The 11,059-nt window shown below is 43.6% G+C and overlaps 1 protein-coding gene across 1 annotated transcript in view; it reads right to left on the bottom strand.

The window, feature by feature from the left end:
- pdzd8 (PDZ domain containing 8) overlaps positions 1-8,544 on the bottom strand; it is a gene marked incomplete at its 5' end in the record, with an annotated part of 35,624 nt that extends 27,080 nt beyond the window's left edge. The window contains 2 exons of the mRNA XM_084460835.1: positions 27-152; positions 7,664-8,544. Of these exons, the coding sequence (XP_084316961.1) occupies positions 27-152; positions 7,664-8,544 (1,007 nt within the window). The remainder of the gene's footprint in view (positions 1-26; positions 153-7,663) is intronic.
- Between the last annotated feature and the right edge of the window lie 2,515 nt (positions 8,545-11,059).

The raw sequence follows: 11,059 nt of genomic DNA, 5'->3' as shown, positions 1-11,059 counted from the left end.
CATGACAAAGAGACCTTCTACCGTACCTGCTACATTCAATGAGGGTGACTCTAAGACGGCCCTCCACCAATCTGGCATCCTGCATGGAGAAGTCCAAATCACAGCACGACCCCAGCGGAGGTTGGACTTGGAACGGGAAGAAAGGTTTGTATCTGCAGAGAGGGGAAAAAATAACAAAATACAATGCAATTAGTGTCATTACAGGGCAAGAGGGGAATCTCCTGGAACGACGGCAATTACTGAAATTACAAAATTTGCTAAATGCAAAGTGTATTATTAATTATGAAATGGATTTCTAATTTCAGTATAGGACTGCAAAGGGGGGGATACATACAAATATGCAGCGATGATGACAGAATCAGTCCCAAACACAACACTGCTGTATGAGGAACCAGCACAGACGGACCCAACATGTGACTTCCATTCCCCCACAGAAAAATACAAGTTGATTCAGCAGATAAGCATACAGCTTCAAAACAGTTGGCAAGTTCTGTTTTTCTGCCGTTTGACAAGTTAAGAAGGCCCATCCCACAGGACATCCGGTGCTAACTCTCTAACGTCTCAGATATGAATCTGTGTTAGTCAGTGACCGTCACTAGCATACCTATTCCCTCTCACAAACACATCTTCTGAATTACTTTATATGCATTGTTCAGACACAGGTCAGGTGGATAGGCGAAACACAAATCATAATTAATGTCTCAATGTTTTTATTTTTCACACTTTCACACAGTATAGGAACATACATCTCAAGGGACTTAGCTAAAATGCCAACTTGCGATTACAAAGGAAATTGTAAGGAACAATTGTCTGCAGAGTCATTCCAGAGGTTCCAACTAATGAGTTCAACTAACTAACTAATGTTCTCCCATGTCTTTCACAAAAGTACTTCTTACCGATCAGTTTCATGCCCAGTAATCCCTCATAGACAGGTATACAATGTATTTATTGTTCAGGTTTGATGAGATTAGGCCTACATCCATTATAAATCATATAAACTTAATTTCTATAACATACTGTACCAACGGTTGGCTTCCAATAGACCTACAACCCATAACTTCAAGAATAGTCCAAGTGAAAAGACTGTAAAAGAGATTCCAAGCCATTGAAAGTCTGGGCCATGAGTCCTTTGTCATTGTAAAAGTTCACATTCTGTGACTTCCTGTATCGGGTGTGACTCCCGGCTAAAAGCAGTCCGGCTTGGCTAAGAATGACCCCTAATGAATGGGCCCGATTGGAATAATTATGTACATTGTTCGAGAACACATACCTATGTCTCCAGTATTTCCTAATGCTATATTTATGTTGAAACAAGTGCACAGTAAACATGTCAAGTCCCACCAATGATGCTTCGCCCCTTTGTGTCAATGAGGAAACAAGAAAAGCCAAAAAACACAGACATACTTATGAAGTTACCCTAAACCTTAAAGGAACGATTCACCCATATTAGTTTCATACAGCTGAGGGTGTACTCACATGTACGGCAGTAAAATACACCCACTAAATCACTTTGTCTGGTAGTGTGGTAATTGCCCACTAAATCCCTTTGTCTGGTAGTGTGGTAATTGCCCTTCTTCCTCAAGATGGCGCAGTTCTGTCTGGTCCAGTTTGACTGAATTGTCTGAAGCCATCTGAAAATGTTGAACGCTCATTGAATGAGAGAGTTTAACATGTTTTTGAAAGATTTTTCAAGGTGCCCTCCAACATCCATTGTATGACCAAAACGGTGGTAGAGCAATTATCAGACTTTCTCGAAAGTGCTAGTTTTGTCAACGTTTTAAACTGAACCATTGTATATGATCATAAGTAACCTTAAAACAGGGCTAGACATGCATTTTCGCTTTACTACTCCTTTAAGATGTCAAAAACTTGACACCTACAGTATCAAAAGAGTAATTCTATGAAAGCGAGATCCCATCACGGTAACGCAGGCAAACTATACAAATACTTTTTTGGCCTAGCATCACACAAATAATAGTTTAACGTGCAGAATAGGAGCCACAGAGCACGAATCTAAGCAGTATAGTTTCATATCCTTTAATACAGTACGTGCTTTTTGATCAGGCTCGACATGGGTGTGCCGTAAAGCCTGGATTAGCTCCAGGACCCCCTCCTCTCTCAGAGGTCGGCCATCTGTGCCATTCGGCAAATCCAAACGTCCACTCTGCCCTGTCCTCAAAGGCTGTTCCCCATTACATCACTGCATCACACTCGCCCACACTGGGCCATCCTCACGCACACACACACACACACACACACACACACACACACACACACACACAGACTTGAATGCACGCAAGCATGGAGAGCATGCATGCCATGCGCAGTGACCACACTCACTACACCCCATTTGAAGAAACTCCCATAGACTGGGTGTATTTTACAGTTTGCTTTCCTCCCACTCTTGATTCAAACTGCCTAATATTGGGCATGTCCATGTAAGCCCATGGAAAAGCATCATAATCAAATCAAACTATTTGTATGGCGCATTTCATACACAGAGGCAACAGAATGCACCTTACAGAGAGCAAAGGGGGGGGGGGGGGTTGGACATATATCTTACCCCCGCATTTTCCAGAAGGAAGCAAAAAAAAACAGTTCACCGGAGGGCCGAATAAGTGAGTTGTAAAAATTCTCGATCGAGCAAGCTCCAGGAAAATGTTTAAAGGAGTAGTAAAGGGAAAATGCATGTTTAGCCCTGTTTTAAGGTTACTTATGATCATATGCAATGGTTCAGATCAAAACGTTGACAAAACTAGCACTTTTGAGAAAGTCTGATAATTGCTCTACCACCGTTTCGGTCATACAATGGATGTGGGTGGGCAACGTGAAAAAACATTCAAAAAACATGTTAAACTCTCAATTTCAAAGACAAGAAACTCCCGAGGTGTTAGTTGGCATTCTGACATATAATTCACCATAAAGTAAGATTCTAGTTCATCTGGAAAGGCTTTTTTAAATATTTAGCGTATAACTATTTAGTCGCAGCACATACGTGTGTAAACTTCCGCAAACTAGGTAGCCTAGCAACATAACAATGGCTACCGTAAGTAGTTCCGCTTCCTGAATCCCCTCTGCGGATTGATCTACACATCTACAACGGTCGCGTCAATACAAGTCAATGGATTTCATAAAATGATCAATAAAACCCTACAGGATTCATACTTTGCGGAGAATTTGATGTCAGAACACCAACGGACACCAATTACCCCCTCGGTGAGCTTCTTGTCTTTGAAATCGAGAGTTTAACATGTTTTTGAAAGATTTTTCACGGTACCCACCCACATCCATTGTATGACCAAAACGGTGGTAGAGCAATTATCAGACTTTCTCAAAAGTGCTAGTTTTGTCAACGTTTTGATCTGAACCATTGTATATGATCATAAGTAACCTTAAAACAGGGCTAAACATGCATTTTCCCTTTACTACTCCTTTAAGTCTATTGGCGAAGAACATTTGCAGAGCAATAAACATATTTGGGCGATATTCACAAGAAGATACATGAGAATTCACACTGGAGGATCAACCTTTTAGATCAGTTTGTGGAAAATGGTTGGCCTTGCCATTTACTAGCATACTGTCGGACCCCACTGTCAGGAAGAAAGGTGACCAAAACATGGACCTGACATCAGACCAGTGGAATCTGGCACAGGATGCTGCCACTGTGTCGGAGCCGTTTATATTACCCTCACCCAACTGCCATCACAGGAAGAGAGTGTCACTGTCATCTGTCGTGCCAACGCTGCACAACGTCAAAAGACGTCACCTGACACCACTGGAATCTGAAAGCCCTGCAATCAAGACACTGAAGAGCATCCTAGTCAATCAATCAATCAATCAATCAATCATAGATAAATAGTCACCCTAGTCAACGAGATTGACACCAGATGGAAGCTGTCAAGAGTTGGAGCCAAACAGTGTGTACCTCTTTTCTGTAGCACCTGATCCACATTTCAAACACCTCAAGTTCCTTGATGACAAAAAAAAAAGTATCTTTTGTACACCGAAGTCCTTTTGGCCGGACATTTGTTACCTGACGGATCAGATGGTTTGCTTCGTATAACCATCTGGGAACTCTCCCTCCACGCTAACATCAACCGCTCCTCGCTGTCATAAACCCACCCAGCGTACAGTAGCTGTTTGTATTTCAAATTCCTCAGAACCAACACTGATTGGCAAGATCGTTTTCCGATCAGGCTCAAAATTGTCTCTATCGCGAGTATCCAGACTGATTTGCCAGTAACAATGTGAGCTCGCGAAATAAGGATGGTTTCATGAGGCTAGGATATTTGTATTGCATTGGAAGCATTGGAACTGATGTGTCCAGGCGACAAGACCCATCTCAATTTATCAGGCTTTATTTCATCAATCAATCAATCAAAGCTTTATTTGTACAGCGCATTTCATACCCAGAGGCAACACAATGCACTTTACAGAGAACAAGGGAGGTGGGCAGACATCCCACCCCTACATATTCCAGAGGGAAGCAAAAAAACAGTATCACCCGGGGGCCAGATAAGTGAGCTGTAAACATTCTTCCCTGACCCCTCTCAACAAGGCGATCGAGCAAGCTCCTGGAGTATGTTTGTCTAACGGCTAAGAACATTTATAAAGCAATACATTTACATTAAATTACATTTTCAGAGTAAGAGAGGCTAAAAACATCATAGGAGAGACATGGCAAACACTGGTGTATGTCTGTGTGTGTCATGTCATTTCAATTCACTGCCATTTCAGTGGCATGACTAGCTTCCGTCCTACCATTCCTGAACAGAAACAAGCCAGCCCCGCACATAAGCCAGGCTTGACCTGGCCTGGTTGCTCCCCACTTGACCTCGCTTGATCCAACAGAGTAGGCTACGGGTCAGGAAACCTCACCCCATTGCTAAGGGTTAGCTTATTAGCATAAACCAACCTATCTTCTACTCGCAAACCGTTAAAGTACTCGGAGAAGGCATTCGTATTATACATATTCCCATTAAGTTTGTAGCAAAATTGACAAAACTAACACCGCTTTAAATTGACACCACTAACTCTACTTGTCACTTCCTGCCACCAGTTCTGCTCCGCCCACAAAATACGAAATCTCTGTTTACAAACACCAAATCGGTCTATAGGTCAGATCCTGTCCCAACCCCAACCCTTATTCTAACCCCAACCCACACTAGGGACTGGAAGAAGGACACCAAAACCAACCCGCCGATCTCCACTGCACAAGTAGAGTAGTGGTCAGAGCATTGGACTCCCACCCGGGAGACCGGGGTTCAAGACCCGGTGGGGATGACTTTATGGGACTATACCCCAAACCTCCACATGTTCATCCTTTCACTCCAACCTTTTATCCCTTACCTAAATTCCACAAGTAGAGTAGTCAGAGCATTGGATTGTAGAAATAGTAGAAATAACAATTGTTGAAATTGGTATTCTACCTTCTTGATTTTGCTCTCCAAGTGCACCAGATTGATGAATTTGAATTAAAAATGTACAAAATGTTCTTTTTTCGGAGGTCCACCCCTCATAGTCTCACAAAATCCTGTGGGAAGCACTGAATCGTTTAGGCTCACTCAATTAAAATATGCAATAATGAGGATCAGTGTATATGATGGAATGGTGACATTAGAATGTGCCAGAGGTCACCAGATTTGGACTTTTATGGCCAAGATTTTTCTGCGGTGGGCATACCCCCAGAACCCCTAGCTGGCTACGCCTTATCCTTGTGGAAATGGTAAATGGTAAATGGACTGCACTTATATAGCGCTTTTCCACCTTAGCGGCACTCAAAGCGCTTTACAATGGCCTCTCATTCACCCATTCACACACACATTCACACACCAATGGCGGTAGCTGCCATGCAAGGTGCTAACCTGCTCATTGGGAGCAATTTGGGGTTAGGTGTCTTGCTCAAGGACACTTCGACATGTGAACAGTCGGAGCTGGGATTCGAACCACTGACCCTTCGATCACTGAACGACCCGCTCTACCAACTGAGCTACAGCCGCCCAGGGAAAGCCCTGTGTAGCTATGTGACCCTTCCAAACATGACACCAACAAGCTAGGTCATAGGTCAGTGTCATGTCAATTACATTTGGGGCATGGCTCCTGAGCTAGTAAGTGCTCTCACAGCATTTGTGACAAGCTGACAGTGCATAGAGGCACTAAGGAGAAGGATTCCCTTAGCAAATTTTGTAAGTGATACTTGAAAAATACCTCTTTGATGAAGCTCGCTTAAAATAAAGACTAGTTTAGAGCAGCCATCGCCAACAGGCGGAACGCGGTCCAGATCCGGACCCAGAAGCCGTCCAATCCGGACCGCGTCTATAGCCGGTCATCCTAAACATGCCGTGCGCTAAAATAAGAAAAATAGATGTTGAAAATAGGGCGTTCCATCAAGAATGGACCGAGTTGTATATATTCATTCTCACCGCGGGTAGCTCTAAACCTGTTCGTCTCATATATTTCAAAAGCTACCTTGTTTTTAAATGTAGACCTCATTTTACTCAAGTTGATAGTAGCCTACTTTTTATTTATAATCCCTCCTAGATGTGAAATCCCTCCTAAATGGAAAGTGTCAATGAACAGGTTGAAATATTGTTGTAAGCTGGTGACCATGCAACTGAAGTGAAAAATATTTTAACTTCCATGCGTATTTCACAGTAACATATTTGCTGCTATACAATAATTTGATAGGAATATGCAAGGAAACAAATCTGTGTTGATGGCATAAAAAACGCACGCCACCGGACCCTGGCTTGAGGTCACTTTGTCAAAATGGACCTCTTAGAACTTTACTTGACTACCCAGAGGCTTGGACAAGGTAAACAACGTTTGTTACAGGTCTAGGAGGTTCAATTTCCTTATGTATAATTTGATTATTTCTATTGTACAACATTATGTGTAAAAACTTCACATGACCCATTGAAGTTCACATAGTAGCCAGCGTAGGACCACACAGTGAACCATTGTATGAGCAAACATATAGTGTTGGTGGACTCTATTTACATAAATGAAATATCCACAATCTACATATTTTGCTGTGCATATTCTATAAATAAGATAATCAGGAAAACACAGGCCATAACTGATAAGACTCAGCTTCTCTGACTAGTAGCCTAGTTCATATCACCAAGACATAATAATGTAGGCTAGCCTACTACTAATCTACAAAGTGAAAGTTGAGAACAAAGGAAAAGAAAGAATGCATAAGTTGAATGTAGCCCAACAAAGGCTTTCTTCTTTCGGCTGTTTGCAAATTTGGGAAGCGTACAAATATGATACCCATTTGTGGTCGTTTACTTTCTCGGTGTGACAATGTACCCCTCTGTCTCAGATCTTCTCCTTTCAGAGTTCTGCATACTAAGGATCAACAAATTGCTTATTTTGTGTCAGGTCAGGTCCAAACCCAAGATATGTTGAAAAAGATAGTGCCACATGTTATCTTTGACCCATTTAACCTCAACTCCTCGTTGGTTACTAGGCTATAATTTGAAGGGATCACAGAGATCCACAATAACCTAGGCCTACTAGATCTTTAGATGGTCAAAATAAAGTTAGGCCTCCTCGCTCCATCACTGTACCAACCTATGCAATCTTAAATAGTGATTTTGCGTCTGATATAATGATGAATAACAAACAACCACCACACTTTTAAAATCAAAGTTTTTACCTGATTTTGTAATTTGGCAAGGTGTGTTTCTTCTTGACCACCCGCTTCAACTGGTTCACAATGATGGAGGTGAGCTGGGGAAGGGGTCTCCCCTCAAACTGGGACTTGACCTCGAAGTCGATCAGGGGGTCCTCCAGGAACGAGAATGACCAGTGGGAGAAAGGCATGCGCGTAAACTGCAGCTTCAGCCTCCCCACAACCCGGGTCATCTTCACAAACAGGTAGGCGGACTTCCCAAAAACCAGATCCACGTCAATCGCCAGATGGAAACCTCCATTGTATTCGAGGTCCACCTCGAAGTTGAGGTCCTCTGGCATCCCGTCCTCGTCTAGATTGACCGGCTTTATAAGTTTGGCCGTGTTAAAGACAGGTAGGGAATTACCCAGGGAGATGTCCCTTAAACTGAGTCCCTCCAACAACCGACCGGCCGTCTTGGTCTGGAGCAGCTCCTCAAACTCCACCTTGATCTTCTTGGTCAACCAGTGTCTGACCACTGGGGTGTCTCGCAGCTCCCTGAACAAAAACAAAAAGATAGCATTTAGAAAATTGCAGGTTTCTGGCTTGGAGGTGTGGAGGGGCGCGCTTTGGGAAGGCGGCGGCCCCTGTTGTTTGGGGCCACTGCAGGGGCCAGCCGCTTCCTGTCTCGGAGGAATGCCCTCTTGCTGTTTGGATGCAGCAGATGGTGTGTTGTCTTGTTGCTGCTGGCCTGATTCGTCGTGTTGGTTGTTTAGGTAATCCTTCAATGCGTGATCAGGAACTGCTTTGACATACTGCACTGTCCTGGAAATAGGCTCCGGGCTCCTCCGGTATATCAACAAGAACTGTAATATCAATGTGATGAGTGCTCCGGAAAAGGCGGAGATCAATATTAAGTAGATCATTTCGAGGCAATGCCCTGCCGACGCCACCGATGTTAAAATGTTGTCATGTTCAGAGGTTTAACCGTATTAACAAAGCAAGTTCCACCTGGACGCGCAGAAAGCTGCCATATCATCTGCCCTCCTCTTTCCTGCGCTGCGAGCGTAACAGCTGATTGGGCGAGCGTGCGACGTGCTGTGCGTGATGACGTAATGGGAGTACAGTATCCTATGCATGTCCACAATGCATCCGTGCCACAGAAGCAGAACTAGACCAAGATTATTTGCTTTTGTGGTTCAAAGTCACTTACCATTTTTTAAAGGACGTTTTGCCCTTTTTATTCAAAGTCACTTACCACTGTTTCATGGACGTTTTGCCCTTTTTATTCAATTCAATGTGCAATTTATTCATGTAGCCTATTTTGAAAATGCATTGAAACATGCATTTTCAAAATGCATTCAAAATGCATGTAACAATAGGTAATTCAATATTCAAAGTGGCAATGAAAAAAAAATGTAATGAAAGCTCAGTTACATAGGAATATAGAGAATAATCAGATTAACATAATCAGAGTGTGGCAGGAAGTCTTCAGGTGAAGGAAGTTGCGCCTCATTCCTGAATCCTAGGAACCAGGATTGTACCTCAGGTCTCCCTCTCAATGTTTCACTTGTGGCATGACAACGGTTCAGTACCTCAGTATCCCCTAGAAAACCCTGCTTTCCTCCAGATCCACCACGTTGTTAGATCTAAGAGTTTATCCCTGTACAATGATGTCGAGGTTCCTTATTGTTTGAAAAGGTATTGAACATTTTATTGCACTGCTATACTCTCTCAGCCCAGGTGATAAGCGTCTCACAGAAGTGAGAGATTTTGACACAGAGTATATTGAGGATGATTTAAGAAGGCCATTAAAGTGTTTAGGTCCACATTACATGACATTACATACAGTACATCTGGCGTGCGGAGTGGGAGGCAAACAACCTCCAGACTCCCTGATTTCATCCCGGCCACCGGCCCTTCCCGAATGGACACCAGACCGGAGTGGGTGCGGCTTATTCGCCTCCGGACCGGCGTCAGACGCTTCCACTCATCGATGCACAGATGGGGCTTGGTATCCTGTGTGGCGTGCGAGTGTGGCGCCGAGGAACAAACCGCAGGCCATGTCATCCAGGACTGTCTGACATTCCGGACACCCAACGGAATGCGTGGCCTGACGGTTTTGGATGGAGACCTGGATATATAACCCGGGTGACCCCTCACCTAGGCTCGGCGTGGTAAAAGGATAGCCCCTTGGCCCCAAGCCTGGGGGGAGAGGACAATAACAACTAACCCAAACGACGAAGAAGAAGACATAACGTTTATTATACTAATGATGTAATTTGCGCAGGTAGGGTAGATAGTTGTGCACTATATTGCAACTCTACTTTTTAAAAGCGTTGACTTTCGTCGTCTTTTATCATTGTCCTTATTCAGCTCCGAGTTGTGTTTTGATTTCAATAAAAGACAGCCCCCAATCTCAATCAATCAATCAATCAATCAATCAATCAAAGCTTTATTTGTATAGCGCATTTCATACCCAGAGGCAACACAATGCGCTTTACAGAGAACAAGCGAGGTGGGCATACGACCCACTCTCTACATATTCCAGAGGGAAGCAAAAAAACAGTAATCACCCGGGGTCCAGATAAGTGAGCTGTAAAAATTCTTCCCTGCTCAAGGAGTATGTTTGTTTATCGGCTAAGAACATTTATAAAGCAATACATTACATTAAATTACATTTCAGAGTAAGAGAGGCTAAAAAAGCATCATAGGAGAGACATGGCAAATACTGGTGTGTGTGTATCTCACACAATTCCACACAGTCCAGTGTCCCTTGGTTCTTATGGTTCGAGGGCGTTCCACCCCCCTTCTTCCCCGATCAGACGGGTCTGGACTGGTCGGGTCTCGCCTGCAGCTCTGGTCTTGTGGAATCAAGATAAGCTACGCCGCCTCGGCGCCCAACTCTAACTCTAACCACAACAATTGCTGTTTGGCACAGAATGGACCAGCCCTAAGAATGTCATCTTTATCTCGTAAGTCTATGGAAGAGAGACACCGTTTCTTACAGAAAACTCCAGCCGACAGCTATACTCAGGGTTCAATCATCACAATCAGAAATAGTTCACAGGATCAGATTAAAAGACATTTCTCTGAAAATCAGCCAAATTCATCAAAAGTATAATTTTGCTCTAATCGGGATAAAGCTATAACAGGATGAACTGAGCGCATCGCTAAGGGACAGCTTGCGATGGGTTCAGACCGCCCTTAAAGGAATAGTAAAGGGAAAATGCATGTTTAGCCCTGTTTTAGGGTTACTAGCATTTTCGAGAAAGTTGATAATTGCTCTACCACCATTTTGGTCATCCAATGGATGTGGATGGGCATCTTGGTGTGCTGGGACTACTGCCTCTTGTGGTGCCAACAGAGAATTGCAGGTCAACACAACGGAGGGAGGGAGGGAGGGAGTGATAACCGGACAAATGCTATCCCAGGTGCCCT

This window comes from Borostomias antarcticus, assembly GCF_949987555.1.
Source record: "Borostomias antarcticus genome assembly, chromosome: 34".
In the NCBI taxonomy this organism is placed as follows: domain Eukaryota; kingdom Metazoa; phylum Chordata; class Actinopteri; order Stomiiformes; family Stomiidae; genus Borostomias; species Borostomias antarcticus.
The sequence above is the reverse complement of the archived record's forward strand: the minus strand, read 5'-3'. Positions and strand labels throughout refer to the sequence as shown.